The sequence below is a fragment of the Siniperca chuatsi genome, linkage group LG10, assembly GCF_020085105.1.
Source record: "Siniperca chuatsi isolate FFG_IHB_CAS linkage group LG10, ASM2008510v1, whole genome shotgun sequence".
Classification (NCBI taxonomy): Eukaryota; Metazoa; Chordata; class Actinopteri; order Centrarchiformes; family Sinipercidae; genus Siniperca; species Siniperca chuatsi.
The window spans coordinates 724,746-750,799 of record NC_058051.1 but is presented as its reverse complement, the minus strand read 5'-3'; the positions used below and the strand labels follow the sequence as shown (position 1 = coordinate 750,799).

Here is a 26,054-nt window from a genome sequence, read left to right as displayed (position 1 = left end):
CGGTGATCTTCCTCTTTCTTCTCAGCGGAACTTTTCTTCTGTGCCGCAACAACTTTTTGCAAGCCAAAAGTTCGGTTTTGTTTCCAGCGCCAGAGTCCGTTCGGTAAAGTCTAAATTTAACGAGCCGCGCGTTCGCGGTCCGGTCCGGTCCGGTCCGGTCCCGGCGCGTCGGCGCGTCCAGCCGCGTGCGGCGGTGAGTGCTCGGTTTCCTGTACGATCGCTTAATGTGAACCACGTGGTGTGAAAGCAGACTGCAGCTTCTTTTGTTCAAATCAATCAAACCGGAGACGGACAGAGAGCTGCAGTCAGGAAATCACCGGTACATCTGTTTAGTCCTCGCTTCAGCGAATCGCTAACGACAGCTCCTGGACGCCGCGGAGGTCGAAGGTACGCTGAACTCAAAACGCGTCCAGTCAGGGACGAGGTTTGGGAAAGTTTTAGTAGCAGCATCGCTTCGTGTAACGTCAGTGTCCGTGTCTTTATTTAGTGCCTGTTAGCTTACAGTGGCGAGGCAACGTTAGCTTAATGAGCCCCATCACTCCGCTCTTTAAACACCTAACACTTATTTCAGTCCGGGTTTAAGACAGTTTGCTGTCTTTGTGTCACATACAAACTTTGCCTGGCTCGTTTGTGTGGCGGCTAACTATATAACTTCACGTACGGTGCGTTAGCATGTCAGCTAGCATGCTACCCAGCCATTAACGTTGTGTGAACAAAGGACAGCAGTTAGCCGCTTAGCGTAATGAAGCTAGCGGCTAGCTGCCAGGCGGACGCCGGTACATGTTTCAGTCCGCTGTCGGTGTCCGGTGTCCGGCGACACTTTCCGCTGCTTATTGATCAGAAAGCCAGTGAGCAACGTCATTTAACACCATTGGCCACATTTTCCATTTTAATGCCTGCTACTGGACAGTAGCTGCAACCCGGGCTACTTAAATCACGAATAGTAAACTTTACCGTTATCCGGTGTAGACGCGTTCGGTGGCGTCACTCCGCCGGTGTAAAGATGCGTTCGGTGACGTCACTCCGCCGGTGTAAAGACGCGTTCGGTGACGTCACTCTGTCGGTTAAAGATGCGTTCGGTGACGTCTCTCCGCCGGTGTAAAGACGCGTTCGGTGACGTCACTCTGTCGGTTAAAGATGCGTTCGGTGACGTCACTCTGTCGGTTAAAGATGCGTTCGGTGACGTCACTTTTAAAGATGCGTTTGGTGACGGTTTTAAAGACGCGTTCGTGACGGTGTTAAAGACGCTGCGTCGGTGACGCCTCTCCGCCCGGTGTAAAGACGCGTTCGGTGATGGTGTTAAAGACGCGCGTTGGTGATGTGTCGCCGCCGTGATGGTGTAAAGACGCGTTCGGTGACGGTTTTAAAGACGCGTTCGGTGACGGTTTTAAAGACGCGTTCGGTGACGGTTTTAAAGACGCGTCCGGTGATGGTGTAAAGACGCGTTCGGTGACGGTTTTAAAGACGCGTTCGGTGATGGTGTAAAGACGCGTTCGGTGATGGTGTAAAGACGCGTTCGGTGATGGTGTAAAGACGCGTTCGGTGACGGTTTTAAAGACGCGTTCGGTGACGGTGTAAAGACGCGTTCGGTGACGGTTTTAAAGACGCGTTCGGTGATGGTGTAAAGACGCGTTCGTGATGGTGTAAAGACGCGTTCGGTGATGGTGTAAAGACGCGCGTTGGTGACGGTTTTAAAGACGCGTTCGGTGACGGTGTAAAGACGCGTTCGGTGACGGTTTTAAAGACGCGTTCGTGATGGTTTAAAGACGCGTTCGGTGATGGTGTAAAGACGCGTTCGTGATGGTGTAAAGACGCGTTCGGTGACGTGTAAAAGACGCGCGCTCGGTGACGGTTTTAAAGACGCGTTCGGTGACGGTTTTAAAACGCGCGTCGGTGACGGTTTTAAAGACGCGTTCGGTGACGGTGTAAAGACGCGTTCGTGACGGTTTTAAAAAACGCGTTCGTGACGGTTTTAAAGACGCGTTCGTGACGGTTTTAAAGACGCGTTCGTGACGGTGTAAAGACGCGTTCGGTGACGGTGTAAAGACGCGTTCGGTGACGGTGTAAAGACGCGTTCGGTGACGGTTTTAAAGACGCGTTCGGTGACGGTTTTAAAGACGCGTTCGGTGACGGTGTAAAGACGCGTTCGGTGACGGTGTAAAGACGCGTTCGGTGACGGTGTAAAGACGCGTTCGGTGACGGTTTTAAAGACGCGTTCGGTGACGGTTTTAAAGACGCGTTCGGGGACGGTTTTAAAGACGCGTTCGGTGACGGTTTTAAAGACGCGTTCGGTGACGGTTTTAAAGACGCGTTCGGTGACGTCTCTCCGCCGGTGTAAAGACGAGTTCGGTGACGGTTTTAAAGATGCGTTCGGTGACGGTTTTAAAGATGCGTTCGGTGACGGTTTTAAAGATGCGTTCGGTGACGTCTCTCCGCCGGTGTAAAGACGAGTTCGGTGACGGTTTTAAAGATGCGCCGTTAAGGTGACGTCTCTCCGCCGTTTTAAAGATGCGTTCGGTGGCGGTTTTAAAGATGCGTTCGGTGACGTCTCTCCGCCGGTGTAAAGACGAGTTCGGTGGCGCCGGTAAAGACGCTGCTCGTTGACGCGTCTCTCGCCGGTGTAAAGACGCGTTCGGTGACGTCTCTCCGCCGGTGTAAAGACGCGTTCGGTGACGTCTCTCCGCCGGTGTAAAGACGCGTTCGGTGACGTCTCTCCGCCGGTGTAAAGACGCGTTCGGTGACGTCTCTCCGCCGGTGTAAAGACGCGTTCGGTGACGTCTCTCCGCCGGTGTAAAGACGCGTTCGGTGACGTCTCTCCGCCGGTGTAAAGACGCGTTCGGTGACGTCTCTCCGCCGGTGTAAAGATGCGTTCGGTGACGTCTCTCCGCCGGTGTAAAGACGCGTTCGGTGACGTCTCTCCGCCGGTGTAAAGACGCGTTCGGTGACGTCTCTCCGCCGGTGTAAAGTGTGTTTACAGGCTCCGTTATTCACTTGTTTTGTGAAGTTAATTTAACTGAAAGCAGAAGTGTGGAAGTTTTTGCTTTGGCTAATAATTCTTCTTCCACAACCTGAAGTGTTTAAATGGTGCTGCATCATCTGTGTTGTGCTATTCTGTAATTCATACTTTGCAGAATATGAATATTTTTTTAGATATATAAATATATAAATAAAATAAATAAATAAATTGTTGTTGTTGTTGTTCCTTTGAAGATTTGAGTGTGCTGATGCCGCGTACTTGTTGCACTCTGTATATCTTTCCCTCTCGCACAGCCTCTGATTGGAAAATGCCACGTAAGAAGGTGACCGATGTTTCGGGGAACGGTGGGGTGAAGAAGAAGAGGGCCAGCGGCAAAAGGAAAGAGAGGGACTTCAGCAGCGACGATGAGTTTGACTTCGAGCAGGAGAATAACAAGAAACCTGGGAAGCCCGTGAAGTCCGGTCTCCAGCCGGTCACGGTGGCCGACGACGTCAAAGAGAAGATAGTGGGTTTGATTTCAAATGCTTCAGTAGCTTAAAATCACAGACGCTGATGGTGGTGATGATGAAATAATAAGTTTTTGAATTTAGGCACTGACCTCATTGTGTCCTTTCTACAGAAACTTGAGTGCCCAAAGGTTAAAGGTCAGCTGCTCATCTTTGGAGCAACCAACTGGGATTTGATTGGACGAAAGGAGGTGCCCAAACAACAAGGTAGAATATTTAATATTATTATTATTATTATTATTATTATTAATAGCTGGAGTGTGGCTGATGACTCTCGCAATAACAAAGGTTAATGTCTGTCATCTAAAAGTCAGACTTATTGCCATTATCGCTTCTAAATGCAAGAGAAGAGTCGGCCGGCTTTACTGAAGTTAAGTGCAGCGGTCGCCTCTGAGCAGGGTCGACTGCTGTGCTTTGAGGACCGTTGGGGGCTGGAACTACTTCTTGGCGACCATCGGTGCAGCTTCCTGGAGCCTTGCTGTCAGGTTTGGCACCGTCGTCCCTGTACGGAGACCCGTGCTGGAGCTCGAGACGCTGCACAGAGGTGCCAAACCGCCGCTTGTCAAGAAATGGTTCCGGCACGAAACTAAAACCACAAGTTGTCGTCTTTACGTTTCCGTCGGTGTACGGATTAAACAGCGAGATACAGCACGTTCGTCGGAGAGCTTCAGAGCTCTGCTAGGCTAGCTGTTCCCCCCTGCTTCCAGTCTTTGTGCTAAGCTAGGCTAACCACGTCCGGACTCCAGCTCCGTAGTGGACACGCAGACATGAGACTGATCTTCCCATCTGCCCCCTCACTGTGGTGTACAGATGAGCTGTTCGGCCAGACAGGATCAATAGGGGATCGATCAGGTTTCCCGGTGTGAGCGTACGTTTGGCGTACGTGTCTCTTTGTTTGGGACGCACAGCCACATACGTGTTAAAGCCAGTGAGATTCCTTTAATTGGTTGTGACAGTAATGTCTATTCATATGTATGCATGTCCTGCCCCCCCCCCGTGAGGCCTGGGGCAGGCTGTGCACTGCCTTGCTCCAGCCTCGCCTCACTACTCGGGTACACACTGATAAATCTGCTTTGTTGAGACGGGGTGGGGGTGGGGTGGGGGTGTCAGCAGGAGCAGCTGCGTAGACAAAGACGATGTGCGAGATGCTGCTCCAAAAACACCTTCGGTCTCCTGCAGAACACTTACATATATAAAGGCTTATTTGGGCATTTGAAGCAGCAGCTTGTCTCTGAACTGAGCTTCCTCCATTTAAAGTGATCGGAGACTGAATATCTCGCGAAACTTCCTTTTTATCTGTGAGGAACTTAGTTCAAGTAACCGATTTAACAAGGACGCACTCATCGCCGTCCGTGCTGTTGAAGTGAAGAGGGCGGGTTCCTTAAAGCCCCTTTTTTAATTTAAAGGATAAAGATGGTGTCCCATGTTCGGACTCAAACCAGCAACACGTCGGCCCGTCTCTCGGTACCGTCTCACTTCCTGTCTGCGGCTCTCAGCTGCGAGCTCATTGGTTCCTGCTGAAGACGTAAATCTTTAAAAACACAGATATATAGTACTAGTTTTTATCAGACCAACAGGAGGAAACAGAGCGTCTGTTGGGGACTATTTCCAGCGGCGGATGAATCCACATGTGGTGCTGTAGTGAGTGTTTGGGGCAGCAGGACGGTGTGTGTGTGGGACTGAGTCAGTGTGTGTATAAAATGGATGATATCAGGTTTTGTTGTGTGTTTTCAGCTGCTTTCCGCAACCTGGGCCAGAATCTGTGGGGTCCTCACCGCTACGGGTGTCTGAACGACGTCCAGGTCAGCTGCGTGGTGTCTGGTCCCTGCGCTGCACACAGTCTCCTCATGACCACCGAGGGCAAGCTGTGGAGCTGGGGTAAGTAACGTGCTGCGTTCAGGTGCAAATTACAGTTCCACCTGGACTGTGAGTAAGTGGGTTCGTGCCGCAGTGTTTGAGTCCGGGCTGCAGGGAGTTCTCGGTCGCTGAGCTCTTGGTTTCTGGCTTCCTCAGGTCGTAACGACAAAGGGCAGCTGGGTCACGGGGACACCAAGCGTCTGGAGGCCCCCAAGCTCATCGAGGCCCTGGCAGATCACGTGATTGTTGCTGCGGCCTGTGGACGCAATCACACCCTGGCACTCACAGGTAGGCTGAGCCATGATGTCATCGGGGGCGTCTGTGTTTCCAGCAGCTGATTAACGGGTGAAAGCATCTGTTGAGGTCATTGGCTGAAGGGAACCCAGCGCGCTCTGGGGTCGTAATAACTCAAAATGTGTGATTGTGTTGTTCTGTGCTGCTTCTCTCTCCCCTCAGAGGACGGCACTGCATACTCTTTTGGTGAGAACAAGCTGGGCCAGCTCGGCCAAGGCAACCAGACTGATGCGGTCCTCAGCCCAGCACCGGTAGGCCATCGCTGTGACGCTGATACACACTGTAACACATGACCCGCACTGACCCAGGTGTCCAAATCACATCACAGGAAAGAATGAAATATGCCTCTTCAGGGACGGGTGGCACCAACTGGTCTTTACTAAGCCTGGTGCGAACTACTGCTGAGCCGGTCTTTGTTAAGACCAGTCTTTAGAACGGACTTTACGTCGGTTGCACCGCCCAAACTTAAGCATCACGTGACTTGGTGGCGGCGTGGTTGGTGTTATACCGCCGGTCTGGTAGCCTCTGTCGCCGAGGAGCGGCCCGTTCATTCTGCCAGCCTCGAAGTCCTGGCATAGCGCTCTCCCGGAGGATGCGTGCGTCGTGGGTAGGCCTAGATTTTGACTTTCCGCCTGCTCCAAACCAGGTGTAAGAGTTACGCCCCGTCTTAGAGAGAAGAAGGCTCAAGCCTCGATGGTGCAACCAGCGTAACTGTTCTGTCGAACTTAAGGCCCTTTAACACACGATGCGATTTGGGTTTAGCGCACTCTGCAAGCGGCGCGCTGTGCGGCGTCGAGCTTGACGCAACGAAAAGCCTTCGCAGTGCACGCCTTTGGAAATAATGGGTTTCGGAGCGCAGCGGTGCCGTCGTCGCGTTGTCTGAAAGGGCCTCTAGAACGCCAAGTTACGACTAAGACCAGACGTAAGCCCGGTTGGTGCGCCCGGCCGCAGGCGAATACAGAACGCATCCGAGGTTGAGCTGCTGAATTTGAGAAATAATGGTCAGACTGAGCCAGAGAAGAAGAAGTAGAATTAATAAAACTTTATTTATAGAGCACTTATCAAAACAAAACAACTTATCAAACAAGGGAAATCAAACACCACAGTGAATGACGAAATATAAAGAAATAAAATACATAAACAATAAAATAAACAGTTCAGGTAAAATCAGGATCTGCTTTCAGATAAAAATGTGTTTTGAGACGAGACTTAAACGAAGACTCTGACTCAGACAGCCTGATGTCTTCGGGCAGGTTGTTCCAGAGCCTCGGGGCCCTGATGGCAAAAGCTCTGTCCCCCTTAGTTTCCATCCTGGACTCAGGAACAGACAGGAGACCCCTGCCCGAAGATCTCAGACTATGTGAAGGTTCATAAGGGACTACAAGGTCTAAAATACAGTCTGGAGCCATGAAGAGCCTTAAAAGTAATCAATAAGATCTTAAAATCAGTCCTGAAACCAACAGGGAGCCGATGTAAAGAGGCTGAACCAGGTGTGACGTGGTCGCAGCTCTCGGTAATAATAATCAGTCCTCCAGTGGAGGCATTATCAAGTTAGCGCTGCATCAGCGCCCCTTCCTGATGCTGCGGTAGAGCTCGTGTTAAACAGTCGTGTGATTAGCGGTAACCTGCAGAGACCCAGAAGCTCAACAGAAGTGTCCATGTTAGTCTTCCCTCTCTCTCTCTCGCTCCCTCCAGATCTCCTACCATGGCCAGCCCCTGGTGAAGGTGGCTTGTGGGGCAGAATTCAGCATGGTGGTGGACTGCAAAGGAAACCTGTACTCCTTCGGCTGCCCGGAGTACGGACAGCTGGGTACGCTCGCAGCACGCCAACACATCTCCGGTTTCATGTGTCGCTTTAACGTGTGTGTCAGTTACTTAGTGATGTCAGCAGCGCTGCTTATAGCTGATGGAGATAGATACTGGTATCAGCGCCTGTCTGTGTCAGCTGATAAGAGATGTGGGGGGTCATTTAGAAACGGTTTGTCCACCAGAGGGCGCCGTTTTGTTTATGTGAAGTGTTGACGTTAAAATGCAAGGATCGGCCGATATATCAGATTCTTATGTCTTGTAAATATTCGGGACGTTGACCCCGTTTGACGTCTCACTGCAGGTCACAACAGCGACGGGAAGTTCATCGCTCGCGCCCAGCGCATCGAGTTTGACTGTGAGCTCATCCCTCGCCGCGTCGCCATCTTCATCGAGAAGTCCAAGGATGGGCAGGTCATGCCCGTGCCCAACGTGGTGGTCCGAGACGTGGCCTGCGGGGCTAACCACACGGTGAGAGCCTACAGTAGTCTGTCCAGCGATGGTTCTAACAACAAAGTTTACCAACTAATGCTGTTATCCTTTACACTGAGCATAAACCTGCGTGTGTGTGTGTGTGTGTGTTTGCAGCTGGTGCTGGACTCTCAGAAGCGAGTGTTCAGCTGGGGTTTTGGTGGTTACGGGCGTCTGGGTCACACGGAGCAGAAGGACGAGATGGTTCCCCGACTGGTCAAACTGTTTGACTTCCCTGGACGCGGTGCCAGTCAGATCTGTACAGGCTACCAGTGCTCCTTCGCTGTCAGCGAGATGGGTGAGGACAGAGACGACGTGTGGACGCAGTCTCGCCCGCTGTCGTCTGATAAGTGTTGATCTTCAGGCGAGGGCTATAAATTGTCTCAGTACTGTATATAATAAATGACGCTGTTGTTGTAGGTGTCTGATCGGTGTTGTATTTGCAGGGGGGCTGTTTTTCTGGGGGGTGACAAACACTTCCAGAGAGTCCACCATGTACCCCAAAGCTGTGCAGGATCTGTGTGGCTGGAAGATCCGCAGTCTGTCCTGTGGGTGAGTGCCGGCGTCACGTGTTTGTTCCTCTCTCTCTCTGTGATGTGGTTTTTCGTTTGTGTGGAGGACATTTTAATGTCTTGTCCTCGAGGGACAGTTCACCGGGGGTCAGAGCTCTGATCGTTGGCGTGTCTGAAGCCCTCTGTGTGCTGCAAACAAAGTCGATCATTCAGGGGGTTTCCAGACTCTGTTGGACGATCCTGTAAACACACACACACACACACACACACACACACACACACACACACTGGGATTCACCGACAGGGAAGTGTCTGCTCTCGGTCCTGTGAGACACTGGCGTGATTGTGCCCTCATCAGTACGGTTAGTGACGACTCTACATTCGCGTGCGCTCGCTGACAGAGTGCGCTTGTGTTTAACAGGAAGAGCAGCGTCATCATTGCTGCAGACGAGAGTACGATCAGCTGGGGCCCCTCGCCCACGTTTGGAGAGCTGGTAAGACCTGAGCCGTCGGCCACGACGGGGTCCTTATTGATTCGGTATTGGCTGTCGTGATGGAGCCGGGAGCGCAGCACTGATTGGCTCTTGTGTTATTTGTCCTTCAGGGATATGGAGACAACAAACCCAAATCCTCCACCACCGCCCAGGAGGTCAAGACCTTGGATGGCATCTACATCGAGCAGGTAAATGCACACATCGATCAAACGTTCTGATCAGCTCCTAACAGGGGGAAACTGTTAGAGTTAGAGTCCAGGCTGAGCCGTCTACATTGGAAAGTGCAGTTTTCTCTCGCTAGCGGCTGGAAGTGACCTGAGCGGATAAATCCAGGCACAGACGGTCTGCAGCTATGCTCTTAGCCACAGCAGTGCTTTGAGCTAAATGCTAATGATAGCATGCTAACATGCTGATTTTTAGCAGGTATGGCTGCGTTTCATTAGTGTTTCCCCTCAGCCCCTGGTGTCACGTACCAGCAGACGTCGCACGGAGGCCACTCGGAGAGCGGGCGGGGGAGGGGCGGGGGTTTAAATGGGACGCACCTCCTTTGTACACTTCAGACCAAACTATCGTGGATCGAACGCCAGTTGTAGCTCAGCGCTTTACTGTTGTTACAAACCATCAAACACCTGCAGACTCAGCAGATAGCTGCAACGTCGGCACTTTGGAATCAGCTGCGTCAGTTTCTGATGCAGAAACGTCTGCTTGTGACGTGTATCGTGATTATTATAACTGATGTCTGGCAAAGCAGCAGTGTTTCCATGCGTTTACAGATGATGATGGAATAAAGAAATCACACAAGCTGAACAACAGTCCAAGTAAATATTAACTGCAGATGTTTTTCAGTGAAACATCAAGCTGTCTGAGATTATCTGAAGAAACTAATCAGGCAGCAGGAGTTTTGTTACTGCCACCTGACCATGGATGTGTTTTCCCCAATGCATTGTGGGTGATATACACCTCTGGAGTGACCATCTTTGTTGATGCTAACATTAGCTGGTTAGCAGTGAACACAGAGTGCAGCTGAGGCTAATGGGAGCGTCATCAGCTCTGCAGGTGTTTGGTCAGAAACCAAAGCGTCGGACGCGTTAACATGTCGACCTGATGGTGGCGCTAGAGGGAAAGTCAGAGGATCAGCAGAGTTATTACAGTTCATCCTGAGGGGAGCATGAACGACGCACGTCTCATCACAGTCCGTCTGATGGTTGTCGAGATGTTTCACTCAAAACCACAGATGCTAACCTCGTGGTGGCGCTAGAGGAACCGCCAGGGGATCGGCGGTTAGGTTCGTACAGGCCTGCAGCCGCGAGCCGGCTCTGAATGTTCCTGCGGTCTGACGTTGAGATGCTTTGAGTTAGTCATCTCTTCAGGAGGAGCAGTACGTCTCACTGAGTGTGTTGTTGTTTCTGCAGGTGGTGATGGGCTACTCTCACTCTCTGGTGATTGCCAGACAGGACACTGAGCAGGAACAGGAGAAACAGAAAAAGCTGCCCGAGTACAACCCCCGAACGCTCTGATTGGTCCTCCGGCAGCGACGGCTCAACCGTTCTCGCCGCAGCAGAGACCAGCGACGCTCAGCGGGAGAACACCTGGCCTGTCCGGTCACCGCCGCTCACAGGGGGGTATGGTTGAGTTCGGGGGGAGGCGCTGGATATCCACACATCTCAACTACCAGCAAACCGGCTCCACACAAATTTGGACACTGAAATCAGAGTAAATGGGACAGGAGACGGACAGATCTCGCAGCGAATGGTCAACACATCTTCACTTCCCACCTCGAGTGAACCTGCAACAGTTTGCTCCAAGCACTTCCCTAAAAAAAACACATTTTCTATTTTGTAATACAGCCAAACATTCATGTCTTTAGCTCTGTCGTCGTTTTCTTTGTTGCAGTATTTGAAATAACGTTGTTTGTCACATTTACGGGTGCTACAGCAGGACCCTCAGTCTTTTCCTACTGAGGGCTTTTCAAAGACCAATACTCTCCATACCTGTGCCTTTTTCTACGCGTGTTCAGGATATGGAAGTCTTGTTTGTGTTGTTCAGAGGATCAGCCGATCGCTCTGGTTTAGTGTATGTGAGCAGGTGTGCGCAGCTGCCACAGATTACAATCAGGATTCGGAACGTGATATTCTGAGTTCGTGCACTCCGCTCGACGTTACATTCCCTTTGTTGTCGTCTTCAGTGTTTGCATCGAGGATGCACACCTCAGTCCTTCCGAGACCACACTGTCTGCTAGCTCTTTGCTAATTTGAGTAATATTAACTATTCCGACGCTCAAAGCGGTTTCACGGGCAGGTCAGAACTTCAGGAACCAGCGAAGCAGAGTGCTGGGAAAGAAGGCGTGGCGTTTTTAAACAGCAGAGGTGCTTTCCTCCTACTTGTACTGCGTTCTTTTTTATGGTGAAATTTCTCTGGGTTACATTGTTTTTTTTCATTGAAATGGTTAAATAAAGATTCATGTGAATTGATGAATTGTTTTCTTTGCTTCTCCACTTGTGCTACATCATTGACCTTAATCTATAAAACTCCTTCTTCAGACCGCACACATTGATTTTTATTTGAACTTGAGTGTGTGTCCTGTCTGGTGCAGGGAGTCCTGCGTCGGGGGGCACGGCTGCGGCTCTGGGTTGGACTTTTACCGCGACATCCTCTTAACGCAGCGTCCGGCTGCCAGTCCAGACGATTAATGCCTCGTTTAATTATCAGTCTCAGAGGTCCACGGGTAATAACATAATTATGATTGCTTTACTTACTTTAATGAGCTGTGAATAGCTGGTTCTCTGCAGAGGGCCGTTTACAAAACCAGATTAGCAGGAGAACGCACTGCTCTCTGAACGGGATTCACATTACACGAAAACATAATCGGAGCTCATGTCTCGTTCAAGTACCTGCAGTGTTCAGTCAACAAGAAGCTACTCGACCGCTCGGAGGAACAGTGCCATCAAAGAAAACAAACAGCAGAATCAGAAATCCTTTATTGATCCCCGAGAGGAAACTCTTTGTTACAGCTGCTTGCTGTCACGTCAGTCACACAGGAAGAGAAACACTGAGCAAATCAAATATCATACACTATAATACAGGCAAGACAGATTAAGAACAAGGTGGGTATAAGTATAAAATTAAAATAAGTGTAAAGTACAAAGTGGATTTAGAGGTTGATGAGTATGTACGGAGTAATAATACAATAATGAGTCCTGTGAAGTGCAGCTTATTAAGATTATTATGAGACGGAGGATGTTGCACAGCAGTGATAGATGTATGAATAAATATCAATAAATTAAACTGAAAAGAGTATATTGCACCGGAGTATTAAACAGTATATTGCACAGTTATCTCAAGTATTGCAGAGATGTTAATGATCAGTGTCCAGTTTAGTGACTTCGGGTCACACAGACTGACACTTAGAGGGAGGAGTTAAAGAGTCTGATGGCCACAGGCAGGAATGACTTCCTGTGGTGCATTGTGGGGGGATGAGTCTTCAGCTGAAGGCGCTCCTTAGTTTGACCAAAGGAATAAAGGTCATGTCACATTAGCACACCTGCCAAAGCCAGGGTGTGGCATTGTGACGTGACTTCGCAGAACTACTCAGTGACGATGTGACCTGAGAAATACGAACTTACCTAAAACTTCATTTAAAAGCCGAGTCCCTTCTACTGCACTCATTCAGGCCGAGGTCTGCGAGGAGGAAAGAGACCTCTGACGGGCATATGATGGGCCTAAGAGCTACGTCCAGTTAGTGTGTGGGGGGGGTTGTTGTGTCTCTACCAATGCTGAGACCAAACCTACGCCCTTGGGTCTTAATGTATGCCAAGAAAATATCTACACCGCCACCAGCACCAGCCTGTAATACAGAAAACGATGAAAGCCTATAGAAATGTCCCGGCCGGGCAGCTTTATATGACTATTTTGGACACAAGTACTAACGAGGACTTGAGTATGAACGTAGATTATGGTCACAGGCAACGGTTTTTCCAGTGAATGCAAAGGTAGCCTACGTAAGGGAGGCGGGGGGGTGGCAGGCGTACAGAGTGCAGGACTTGGACTCCAGAGTCCTGCATGTGGTCAGGTTTAGGCAATAAAAGCACTTTGGTGAAGGTGAGGGAGAGATGGTGGTTTCAGTTACGTGTTGATAAAGTAAACATGTTGCTGCTGGCTTCCTATATTACGGCCTCGTCACACCAGCTTTCCACTCCAACAGAATCGCAGCAGTTAGTGGATTCACTCACGGGCAGAGTAAGTCCACGCTTTGGTGAACTTTGACCCGCAGATTCACAATGTTCAGCAACAGTAAGCCATCTTCACAGTGCTGACCTTTTAAGGGGACGGAGAGCCGGAGATCAGAATAAGGTCAAAACTAAATGAAACTATATATTCGGAGCCGACATGCCACAGACACGAGTGGAAAGTCAGAAAGATGAACTAACACATAAAATCTCGAATAACGCCAGCCTCGTCCTTTAAAGGAGACGGTTTTACATGCCTACGCATACAGAGGAAAGGGGGGCCGCTGCCAAAACGTGATGTTGTCTTTCCCCCACAGTACTATACATTCACTCATGGCTTCCCTTATGTGTTATGTAATGAAGCTATTTTGGCAGCCTGTAATGTTCAAGCTGCTGTGATGCCTGAACGCCTGTGAACCAGTTTGCAGCCCACTGTGCTGCCTTTGATACAACTGATCATGGCGTTCTTTTAGACAGACTGAGGCACATCTGGCTCTGCACTAGACTGGTTCTCATCTTATCTGTCCAGTAGGAAATTCTGTGTCAGCATTAATAACTTCATGTCATCCTTTTCCCATATCAAGTACGGTGTGCCTCAAGGTTCAATTCTGGGACCAATACTGTTCTCCTTATACATGCTTCCTTTGGGTGATGTAATCCGCAGACATGGGATTTCTTTTCATTGTTATGCAGATGACACACAGTTGTACCTCCCTGTCGAGTTCTCTGCAGGACTGCCTGTCTGACATAAAACACTGGATGTCGATAAATCTTCTTCAGCTCATCTCAAATAAAACTGAAATCCTTGTTATTGGGCCCCAACACATCACTAAACAAATACTGCCATCTACTGGTAACCTGTCACAACACATCAAGCCTGTTGCAGGAAACCTCGGTGTCCTGTTTGACAGCAGTTTATGTTTTGAGCAACTTATCACTGAGCTCGTCCAATCAGGTTTCTATCACCTCAGAAACAAAAATCAGATCCATTTTAAATCTTAGTGATGCAGAAACTGTTGTTCATGCTTTTATCTCCTCACGCCTCGATCACTGGAACAGCCTGTTCACTCGTCTTAATCTAAAAACTCTGACAGACTGCAGACTGTACAGGACTCAGCTGCTCGGCTGTAAACCAGGACCGAGAGGTGCGACCACGTCACACCTGGTTCAGCCTCTTTACATCGGCTCCCTGTTGGTTTCAGGATTGATTTTAAGATCTTGTTGATTACTTTTAAGGCTCTTCATGGCTCCAGATTATATTTTAGACCTTGTAATCCCTTATGAACCTTCACGTAGTCTGAGGTCTTCGGGCAGGGGTCTCCTGTCTGTTCCTGAGTCCAGGATGGAAACTAAGGGGGACAGAGCTTTGACCATCAGGGCCCCGAGGCTCTGGAACAACCTGCCCGAAGACATCAGGCTGTCTGAGTCAGAGTCTTCGTTTAAGTCTCGTCTCAAAACACATTTTTATCTGAAAGCAGTAATTCCTTTAGTGGGTTTGTGTCTGTCTGTTATTTCTCCCTCATTAAGTTCAGCATTCAGCTCTTCACTGAACAGATGTAAGCTGTGCTCGCCGTCTCAGCTCTGAGCTCAGCGTTCAGTCTCTGTGCGAGATGTTTACAGTTGAACCTTTAGACACCAAAATGTTAAACCCACATAAAGTTTGTCCTCCGGGCAGACAGCTGACCTGCGCGACACTGACAGGAAATCTCACAGAAAACACGCGGGACAAGCTTCTGTACTGTAAACAACATTTATTTAAATGTACAAAATCTGATGAGTTGTCCATTTAATCCTCATCTTCCTCCTCCTCTTCGTCCTGGTTGATCTGGAAGTAGCGGAGCTCGTAGCTCTCCTTGGTGTTCGCCACGACGCGCAGCCAGTCACGAAGATTGTTCTTCTTCAGGTACTTCTTGGTCAGATACTTCAGGTATCTGCAAAACAGGAGACAACCGGTGCGTCAGACTCACTTTCACATGAATCTCACACAGATCAGGTATGACGAGGGGGGGTTAGGATATCCTCAATATCTCTTAAAATCAATCACAGACTGCTCTGTGGGTTTAGCTGTTTACTAACATTAAAAATAGCGCAGACCCATGAACCTGAAACCTGTCATGGATCCATCACACTGGATAACATCACGGCCGGAGTCCGACGCTGCAGATGAACGTCTTGCTGTCCCGCTCGGTTTACTCCACTATCGATCAATCTGTTAATCAGTTAGTCTGAGAAACGTCCATCACTCTGTCCCAGAACCCAAAGGGACGTCTTCAAATGTTCAGCGTGACCGACGGCCCGAAGAGATCCAGTTTACTGAGACGTGAAACAGAACATCGGAGTCACTGAACCAACTGGAACCAGTTTCTGACTGATCCACCACCAGCGTCCCCCTGACCAACCAAGAGTCTCCCTACACACAGGAAGTAAACTTTATTTGTATACAACAATAAATACAATACATGCACCACACAGGACAGTGGATTACTGTACGTGGCAGAGAGAAAGCAGAGTTAGTAGAAAGTGCTAGCTCCCCGACAGCAGCAGCAAGCAGCTCGCCTGACGGTAACAACACATCAGCAGCTGTTTATCTATCAATCAATCAATCAATCATTAACTTCTCTCTCAGCACAGAGTGAAGCTTCTGTCAGTAACGAGAGAGAGAGGTGTGTTTACACGAGAAAGCAGTTGTTCACATCTATGTTGTATTATTAACGCTTTATTTTTAGCCTCAGTAGCCGTCATCGTCCCGAAACGTGCCGTGGCAGCAGTTCGTAGAGCGACGGCTGAGATTACAGCCAGGTTTCCATCCACAGGCAGACGAATCCTGATAACAGCAAAAGAAAATGCGAATTAACGTGTTTCCATCGACTCCTGTTGGGCGAATATTAGGAGTTGGTTCGTCGAGGTGAACAGCTGGTGGAGCCGGTCCTCCAGCCGCTGCCGTTAAAGCATCGCAGAAGAAGAGGACGCAGCGAGACGACGTCATTAAAAGCTCAGACGATGGGAAACATGACGTTTCTGTTGGCTTCATGTGTTCGTGTGAGGAAGGCTCCAGCCTCCTCATCGCTCCACACACACATCTGATGCTCTCAGCTCTTCAGGCTTCGTGACGTCAGCAGTTACTCACTCACACACAACTTTTGCTCTTCAAGCGTCATACTTTTTTTGCAGTGTGAGATTTGTCCTTGTTTTCCACTCAGGTTTATTTTGTGTATAAAAACAGGAGGAAGGAAACGCACCGCAGGGCGCTCAGCCTGCTGTGCGAGTGTAAAACACATTTAGGAAGTTACCTGTGAATTACCGCAGCGTCTTTGTACATTCAGAAACACATTTTGTGCCACTGTCCGATCAGTCAGTCAGTCAGTCATCGTAAAATCAGCAGGGACATTAGCAACCGTCGATTCCCACCTGGTGTTAACATGTGATCTGGATCATGACATCTTTACATTTACACCTGTTGTCAATAAGTAGGCGGAGCTGGAGGACGAACATGTCAACAGTCACAGAGCGAGGGAAGACTAGCTGCTAGCGTGTAACCAGGAAGCTTAAGCTAGCAGGAAGAGGTGGAGTCAGGTGACCTTTCAACATGTTGGGGGAGTTTGTTTTCTCAACGCATCCAAACTTTACAGACGTCATTTACACGGAGACCAGATCACAACAGAGCGCTGGCTCATCTGAATGCGTTGTGCTGCATTAACGTGTGTTTCCTGGTCCAGATCCTGGTTAGCACCAGGTGGAAACGGCTCTGTACGATCCGTCAGTGCAAGCCTGCTGTGGGACTCAGGAAGTGTTTCTTACCTCTTGGAGAGGGGCACCTCGGAGGACACTGTAATCTTGCTCTTGCTCCTCTCGATGGAGACCACGCCACCACCCAGGGTGCCGGCCTTCCCGTTCACCTTGATGCGCTCCTGAAGAAACTGCTCCTGGAAACCACAACAACACACACACACACACACACAGCCATCTGTACCCTGATCTGATCATGCTCAGGATCAACATCACGTGCTGGCTGTAGTGGCTTACTGTCTGTCTGGGAAACGTCAGGTCGAAGTAAAGAAATGAGAGACTTGAGAGCCCCTGATGAGAGGCGGACTTACAAAGTTGGCAGCGTCCATGATTCCGTCCTCAACAGGGTGGGTGCAGTCCAGGGTGAACTTCAGGACCTGCTTCTTCTTCTTACCACCTTTGCCGGTGTTCTGCTTCTTCTGCTGACAAACACAAAGCGCTGACGTGACTGGACAGAACCGCTCACACAACACAGCAGCCAGGGTCCGGCTTTCTACTCGACAACAACGAGTTTTCAACCGGAGTTACGCCTGCCGTGAGGCTACACGCAGTCACGAATAAAGCCATCGCTTCTTTACACGCTGCGTGCTTTGAGGCCTTCAGGTGTCGGGATAGCGAGCTACCTATCATCTCATTAGCTACCCGCCTCGGTAACTATCGGTACCTCACCGGTGCAGCTCGTTAACAAACCGGACAGGCTTCACAACGTGGTGAGCACAAGTCCCTGCTTAGCTAACGTTAGCTAAACGGCTACAGGCCACAGAAAAACTCCGCTACATTTGCGCTCATAAAAACACTTAGAAGCCGACCCCGAACTCTGCATCATGACCAGGACTGTTACAACACTACTGCCATTTCACCCCGCTCGTTTTCTCTGGCTTTCACACACGGAAATCTGCCTTTTTGGTGGATTTATTAACACGCGATTGTACTTACAATAGGCGCCATGGCGGAGAAGCTAGCAGAAAGGAAGAGCAGGCCGTGCGCATGCGTTACACGTACCAATCGAACGCCGAGCTATTGATTGAATCCGCGCATCTGGGATTGATTTAATAAACTGGGATTTATTTGAAAGTGTCAGTAAATACGAAAGAGCGCGTAATAACAGGAAAACAAAAGAAAGTAAAATAAAATCTAGTAGTCTGAGACAATTATTGCAACAACTGTAGGAAATAGGTGGTCTCCGCTGGACCTGGGCTCGGGCTCTTTTTCTCCGGGGTCCTCAGAGACCTCAGCCTCCTCCTGACTGCAGGGAGCCTGAACAGCAGCTGCCCGGCTCGGGGTGGGGGGCCGACAGCCTCGTGTACTGCAGTGGTGGGTCCTTTACCAAACACCACACTGTGCAAATACTCCACTACCAGTAAAAGTCCTGCATCCAACACCCCCTGGTCCTGAACACCACCTCATGCTTCTGAGAGCATCACCACGTTAACTCACCTCCTCCACCTCCTGTGTGTGAAGCAACCTGATCACATTTATTCTGTCTTACACATCTCACTGTTACTATATTGCACACAGTAGCTTAATGTCTGTTTACCTTGTTGTCCTTGGTCCTTAGCTTTATTCCTGTTTACACTGAGAGCAGCAGGAAAGCGGAGTCAGATTCCTTGTATGTGAACACACACCTGGCCAATGAAGCTGCTTAAGTATAATCAACTAAATCTATTGAAAGGATCAAAGTAAAAGTACTCATTGTGCAGTAAAATGGCCCCTGTTATATCTGATGTCACTACAGTATAATAACAGTTCTTCATGGGGATGCTGCTCCGCCATGAGATTCATATTTGCTGTTACTGTGGCCACAAGTGGCAGTCATGGATGATGGGAAATGTTAAAAACAGTGTAACAGCAGCACAAGTACAGGAGAGTTATAACATCAGCAAAGTGACTCAGTAGCATCTAAAGTTTGCTAACAGGAGCTAATATTAGCCACCACCAGCTGCTGGTCCACCACTGCTAGGCCACCACCAGCTGCTAATATTAGCCACCACCAGCTGCTAATATTAGCCACCACCAGCTGCTGGTCACCAGGAGTTAGTCTGTAGCAGTAAAACACCTGAGCAAGAGTTTTATTGCTGACGAGTTAAACTTTTCGTTCGTAAGAAGATGGTTGTGTTATTTAAAACTTACAGTCTTGCTTTAAGGTTTAAGCCAGGGTTAGATCTGTGTCGTCTGCAGCGTTTCCATGGTAACAATATAACTTTAAGAGAAGACAGAACCAGACTGGGGGGCACAATGCAAACTCCACCTAGAATTTTAAAATAGTACAATTGTAGTGTTAATAAATTAGTAATAATAGGAATGACAGCTATAGGAAGAATAATGTCAGTATTAGTAACAGAGCCAATGACAACAACTGTAGCAGCCGTTGTCGAGCAGGAACACAGGGGCAGCAGGTGGCCCACAACCACAGATCCAGACTCTGCAGGAACACAGGGATCCAGACTCTGCAGGAACACGGGGGCAGCAGGTGGCCCACAACCACAGATCCAGACTCTGCAGGAACACGGGGGCAGCAGGTGGCCCACAACCACAGATCCAGACTCTGCAGGAACACAGGGGGCAGCAGGTGGCCCACAACCACAGATCCAGACTCTGCAGGAACACGGGGGCAGCAGGTGGCCCACAACCACAGATCCAGACTCTGCAGGAACACGGGGGGGCAGCAGGTGGCCCACAACCACAGATCCAGACTCTGCAGGAACACGGGGCAGCAGGTGGCCCACAACCACAGATCCAGACTGCAGGAACACGGGGGCAGCAGGTGGCCACAACCACAGATCCAGACTCTGCAGGAACACGGGGGCAGCAGGTGGCCCACAACCACAGATCCAGACTCTGCAGGAACACGGGGGCAGCAGGTGGCCCACAACCACAGATCCAGACTCTGCAGCTCCGGGGCAGAAATACCTGCTGAAAGCGACAGAAGGAGAGAGGAGAGAGACGAGAAATCACAGAACTACGGGAGAGAGAAGATGTCGAGTTAGTAACATGCAGTAATGGGATAAAAATGCATACAGATGGAGGAGAGAGAGAAAAGAGGTGCATCATGGGAAGTCTCCCGGCAGTGTAGGCCTATAGCAGCAGAACTAAGGGATGGTTCAGGACTCACCTGAGCCAGCTCTAACTATAAGCTTCATCACAGAGGAAAGTCTGAAGCCTGCTCTTAAATGTGGAGATGATGTCTGCCTCCTGAACCCAAACTGGGACCTGGTTCCACAGGAGAGGAGCTTGATACCTGAAGGCTCTGGCTCCCGGTCTACTTTTGGAAACTCTAGGATCCACAAGTAACCCTGCATCCTGGGAGCGCAGTGATCTAGTCGGGTAATAAGGTATTATGAGATCTTTAAGATCCGATGGTGCCTGACCATTAAGAGCTTTGTAGGTGAGGAGAAGGATTTTAAATTCAGTTCTGGATTTCACAGGGAGCCAGTGCAGAGAAGCTGATACTGGAGAGGTTTGATCTCTCTTCAGTGCCGCAGTATTCTGGATCAACTCACCACAGGCCTCCTGTATGTTTTCAGTAACGGTCACATAATCATCCTTTACTTCAGTGTAATGAAACAAATGCATTGCTAATGAATTACACTTTAATCCTTACTGTAAATCCACGACATCCTCCCCAGTACAGGATGGCGTTCGTCCCAGCGCACAGTTCAGAGATCATGAGGTAATAATGACAGAGCCTTAGTAATAATTGCCTTGATTTTATTTCACACAAGTGGTGCTGCGAAAGTGTGCTTTGTGAATAACTGCACAGTAATCAGTCCGAGTGTTAAACACAGGCCTGTGAGAAATGTAAGAGTGCAACATATCCAAAACTCAGCTCAGGTGTGCCATGCTGCAACAGTCACCTGGCATACAGCGGCCTCATTATCTAACCCTACACAGTCACAGATATGCTACAAGTGTCACTTTCAACTCTGCAAATCACCCCAAAACACTCGTGCACTCTTTAGCTGCATTACACCAGCACAGTATTCAGTAGATTGAGCCATTGGTCGCAAAACTACACGAATGAATTGGTTGAGTATTTTTTGTGTTCAACGCCAGTCCTGAGGGCTGGGATTAGCACGCTCTATTCTTTAGCATAGACTGTGTAGTGACAGTTAGCATGCTAATACTGTAGCATACAGATTAAATGGTAAATTAGTAGATACAAAGCTAACATTGTCATTGTCAGAGGGATGTGCAAAATCCAAACCAGATCCACGTATCGGTGAGAACGTCCTGTAACACTTCGGGCTCGTTTGCCCGGTGAACGACACGGTGTCAGCGCTTCTCTGCAGCAGGGCTTTTTGTTTCCTCTGTTAGAGGAGGGAAGGCAGGAAATAAAGGAAGAGAAACGAGGGATGGCATGCAACTGGAACCAAACCAGGGACATTGTGATGACACGGTCACCCCCCTCCCCCCGTTATCTTTGACATCACTTAAACATGTTAAAATGTCAACTATTGTTTTAATGTTTTGTGTGCACACATGATCCATTTTGAGAGTAAAAATTGCGTACGAAATATTAGTGTGTCAGCAAAGACCTGAATAAACACTTCTACTCCACAATCATTTTCATGCTTTTCATTTTAGTACGCGAGTTGACCAATGGGACAATCTTCCAAAAACACTGAATAAGAAGATTCCTTTTCTTTAATGTTACACTGAAGGTTGCATCCAAACATGGCACTACAGCGCCACCAGTGCTCATAAATAAAGTCCACATTTATTATTTTACCTTCAGAAAACCCTTCACTGACCCGTCTCCGTGTCACAGTGAGATCAGGGTTTGGAGAGTAGCAGCACTGAAGCCACTCAGACAGATCGAACCCTTTACAATACACAAGTCAGTCGTTGGGTTGGTTTCGAACACAAAGAGCAGGAACACGCTGATGAAATGAGAGGCCAGCAGCGCTCAGGATGGCGGCTTCGCACCAAAACAAATACTGATTTATATGTTGAACAACAACAAAAGAGACCAAAACACAGGCAGTGATGTCAACACTTGTGCAGGAGGAGAACCCAACTCTTCTTTTCTCCAGTGCAACACAACATTTAATGACCCATCATGCTACATGCCCCTGTGTACAGAAACATGTCTATTAAATGAAACAGAGAATACGAAGCGACTGCTCCTTGTTCTGTCTCTTCCCGTCAAACTCAAGTGTTTCAGCCTGAGTGCACGATGAGGAAGTGGGCGAGACAAACATCAGGCCGCGGTTGGCCCGGGAGCTTCCTCACTAACGACATTTAAACAGTCTCAAGAACCTGAAAGAAACCTATACTTTCTTTACACATTCGATTCTTTCTATTATAGTTGAATAAGGATTCTGAGGATACGCTCAGAAATACATAAAAAAGGTCACCTGTTGTTCCTTTTACCACTGTTTGGATACACGTGTGTTCAAGAGCTACGAACTCTACAAGAACTACAACATCCTTGGTTTCGTGTGGTCTATTCTATAATAAATTATTTAAATATTTGTTGCTGAAATGAACCCTAAATACACGACTTGTGGCGGCTTTGGATCTATGACATGATGATGACATGAAGTCATGTATTTAGCGCTGGTGTGGAGAAACTACGGTGAGCGGCGTAGAAGGAATTTGTTAAGTTTGTCCAACACGTCTGCACTCCCAAACTAGTCCAATCAGGAACAGACCTGTGGAAAACACCCGGGGACACAAACGCACGTCCGGCACGTTTCTCTCACTAACGATGCTACGCAGATCTGAGACCTGCAGCGATACAACGGGACCCTACCAGATGTGATTAGACCGGATATCGCTGTGCCCCGGCTCGCCTCGGGTCCCGGGGCGGCGGGTCTGTGAAGACGGGATGACAGATTTTCAGTGGAGCATTCCTTAGGTTTTAACCTTTGATTAAACTAGGGACAGTGCTGGCAACGTGTTGAAAATATTGACGATCACATCATAAAAGAAACCCATTGAACCTGGTGGATTTCCGGTGAAACATCTCCAAACATTTACCGTTAAAACTTGAGAGAAGGGCCGGCAGAATCACTCTTCAACACAACATCAGTGAAAACACTACGCGTGGCCAGAGCATGCAAACAGAAACACTACTGAGACAGATGGAGCGGGTGTTATTGGGATACATGTAGTACAGTGGAGGTTGTCTGGTCTTTAACTGGAAGTCGGTAGAAAAACAGCAGCCCAGCTGCCCGATGCCGCCACGGTCTCCGTGAGCTACAGGCTCTCAGCCAGCTGCAGGGTTCCCCTCTGGAGGGCAGCCGCCACGGCAGACGCCACACACCCACCAGGTCTGACCTGCTTTAGTGCTCTAAGTCTGTTACGTCCAGCGTCCAGCTCCTGGGCCTAGTTGACACGGATGCCTGAGATGAAGGGCAGCCCGGTGGGAACCTTCTTCTTGTACTCCACATAGTCCTCGGCAAAGAAATGGATGAGGGAGAGCTCCTCCTCCTCGATCCGCTCCCGGAAGAACCTCCAGCTGGCTATCGTGTAGCCCAGTATGCACACCGGGTTACACAGCATGACCTGCAACAGCCAGCAGTCTCATCAGGAAACACAACACGAGGGAAACCAAAGCAAACCATGACTCATCATTTCATCTGTTCATCGTTAACAGTGTTGGAACGCGGAGTTTTTGCTCCGATTTTTTATTATTTTTAGATTTCAGCATGAAGTGGTTCTGTGGCCCAAAACCCTCCAAGCTGCAAATGTGACATTTGCAAGGAGGAAGTCTTTCCAGCCCTTTATATCCGCGGGCTCGTTATTAGTGATACAGGCCACACCCATTTCTACCTGATGGATGGTGCCATTTTTGGAACATTTTCTCACCAACAGACACTATATTCTGTACACCCGGAGCACATTTGTATCTCAAGATTACATTGTTCAAATATCACTAAATTTGGTGTGCACATCCAGCGAGTCCTCCTGTATCGTCGCGCTGAACTAGAGAAACTTTGCCAGCGCTGTGCTGCTGTAGCTCACCTGTGTTCCTGTGCTCCAGTAGAACCAGCCCACATAGGAGGGGTGTCTGAAGTAGGAGTAGACCCCGCTGGTGACCAGCACGTGGCTCTGGGCCTTCTCATTCTGGACGATGTGGTTGAAGTTGGAGCCGGCCGTCAACATGGCCGCCTTACGCAGACCCTCACCACACAGCACCATGAGCAGACCCACGACGCTCAACCAGTTCAGCTGCTTCAGCTCTGAGAGGGAGGACAGGCTGGTTAAATACCGGTGGACACACGAGAGACTCTGCACACCGTCAACAGAACACACGACGACAGCGACGAAGACCAACCTGGAACTGTCAGCTTCTCCACAGTGAACTCCACCCATGATGAGATGGCAGCCAGGGTGTACTCCACACTGTGGTTGAGCAGGAACGAGTCCAGCGACAGGCTGCGAGGGTTGATGATGGCAGTCACCAGGTACTCAGAGTAATGGAAGAAGGACAGGGAGCACATGTACCTGCAGAGAGGCACCATTACTACACATGTTCAACATCCTGCTGCCAAAATGGGGCACATGCCCTGCTTCACTGTGTATCTACATACCAGCCAAAATGTGTCCAAGTGGTTTCGGAGCAGCTTATAATTAAGCCACAGCCGAAAGTTACCCCCAGAAAGCAGGCTCTCACAGCAACCTGGAACGAGGTAGGACACTCGGGTTATCCCGGGCAAACGGCCGGCCTCACCTAAACAAAGCCCAGCTGGCCCCACTGCTAATTCAGATTAACAGCAGGTTTCAGCGGGCTACACTGCGGACTCCCTACGCAATCTGGCATTTTAAATGTGTTGATTACCTGTTGCTAAAACCCACATACCTAGCATTATATGGAAACCATTCTACCGATCATTAGGGTACACTCTTAAATTCGGCTGCTTTCCCCACCATCTTCAAAAAATATATTTTGGGTAGCAAACCAACAATAAATCAAGTTTAGCTAGATTTTAGACAATACACTAGTAACTGTTTTGTTTAGTGGATTGCGCCGATTTTGTACCAGGAGCCTGTGAATTCGTCAAATACCTCAAATCATGTTATAGAAGTAAATTACATTCGACACAAGCCAAGGTAACACTGAATCAACAGATTTCGGGATTGGGTTCGGTCTCATTCTTTCAACGGCGCATACGGAGCCTGTCAGGGCTATTCAGAAAATTAAACATGCCACGTGCCAAGTAGGGAGTAAGCCTCTGCAGCTTTACCTGGCTTAGGTCTCTATTTCGGGGACGTTAACGACAGCTGTCTCGTCCTTCTTTAGCTAATAAGATTACCTTTAACAGGTAGCTAGCGTTAGCTAGCTAGCTAGGTGATTTGGTTAGCCAACATTAGCAGTGCAAAATTTAAGTTTAAATGGCGAAGTAAGTTATGTCATACTCCGCAACCTTAGCTACTGGTAGATGAAATCCTGCCGGACAGCACTAACACTCATGTGCGCTTTACTCAGTATGAGATAAACTGAAAATCAAGGCAGGAAGTGGGCTAACTAACGTCAATGCTTACCTTGTATAGAGGTCCCCTGTATATGATTAGCAAGAGGCCGTTGACAACTGCAATGTGGATGCAAATCGCTATTTTCCCGGGAGTTTCTGTCAGATAATCAAAGACCCAGTCGATATGTCCAAACCAGGTTCTTATCAGTGGGATTACAAGCACGCCGAGCCCTAAAATAAATGCATTTATACTTACTCTTCCTTCTAGCACCAACTTACTGCCTGCCATGATGGAAGTACTGTGCTGAAGGAACTATCGCGATACCTAAGTACTGTGCTGAAGGAACTATCGCGATACCTAAGTACTGTGCTGAAGGAACTAAAAGGCGACCTCGTGACGTCCGTATATGGCTTTAAGGACTCTTTGGGTTTCTATGGGCCAAATGAAATTTGATAAAAAAAACTTTTTGGGTAATAAACAAAACAAAAAAAGTCATTTCTTTTAGCCAACGAAAACAAAACAAAGCGCAGCTCAATGCCTGTCTGCAGGGGCTCTCGCTGGAGCCGGTCCTGTCCTGTCCTGTCCTGTCCTGTCCTGTCCTGTCCTGTCCCTGGGGACAAGCTCCAGAGAAATGTCCTTATGCTTTCAGTGGAGACAATGTTGAGTTTCAGCTTTGTGTGCAGTGTTGTCAAGGCAGGATTTAC

The 26,054-nt window shown here is 48.9% G+C and overlaps 3 protein-coding genes across 4 annotated transcripts; 1 reads left to right on the top strand and 2 right to left on the bottom strand.

Moving 5' to 3' along the window:
* The first annotated feature begins 176 nt into the window (after window positions 1-176).
* Window positions 177-11,388, top strand: rcc2 (regulator of chromosome condensation 2). Its single transcript, XM_044212827.1, has 13 exons — window positions 177-387; window positions 3,271-3,482; window positions 3,597-3,690; window positions 5,218-5,361; window positions 5,497-5,628; window positions 5,797-5,885; window positions 7,330-7,444; window positions 7,745-7,911; window positions 8,029-8,209; window positions 8,358-8,463; window positions 8,845-8,917; window positions 9,028-9,105; window positions 10,330-11,388. Exons 2-13 carry the CDS (start codon window positions 3,285-3,287, stop codon window positions 10,432-10,434), a joined length of 1,482 nt encoding a protein of 493 aa, XP_044068762.1. The 5' UTR covers window positions 177-387; window positions 3,271-3,284; the 3' UTR covers window positions 10,435-11,388.
* A 3,491-nt stretch (window positions 11,389-14,879) lies between these two features.
* Window positions 14,880-17,919, bottom strand: LOC122883734 (60S ribosomal protein L22-like). 2 transcript variants are annotated; one of them, XM_044212826.1, is made up of 4 exons: window positions 17,866-17,919; window positions 17,241-17,348; window positions 16,942-17,066; window positions 14,880-15,074 (listed from the first exon to the last, which is right to left on the bottom strand). In XM_044212826.1, the coding sequence occupies exons 1-4, from the start codon at window positions 17,875-17,877 to the stop codon at window positions 14,930-14,932; spliced, it is 390 nt and encodes a 129-aa protein (XP_044068761.1). In that variant the 5' UTR covers window positions 17,878-17,919; the 3' UTR covers window positions 14,880-14,929. The 2 variants fall into 2 exon arrangements, with proteins under 2 accessions (XP_044068761.1, XP_044068760.1); XM_044212825.1 differs by having other exon boundaries at window positions 17,241-17,351; window positions 17,866-17,918.
* A 2,701-nt stretch (window positions 17,920-20,620) lies between these two features.
* Window positions 20,621-25,669, bottom strand: icmt (isoprenylcysteine carboxyl methyltransferase). The gene is made up of 5 exons (XM_044212824.1): window positions 25,420-25,669; window positions 24,468-24,556; window positions 24,212-24,381; window positions 23,899-24,116; window positions 20,621-23,439 (listed from the first exon to the last, which is right to left on the bottom strand). Exons 1-5 carry the CDS (start codon window positions 25,636-25,638, stop codon window positions 23,260-23,262), a joined length of 876 nt encoding a protein of 291 aa, XP_044068759.1. The 5' UTR covers window positions 25,639-25,669; the 3' UTR covers window positions 20,621-23,259.
* Window positions 25,670-26,054: the final 385 nt, after the last annotated feature.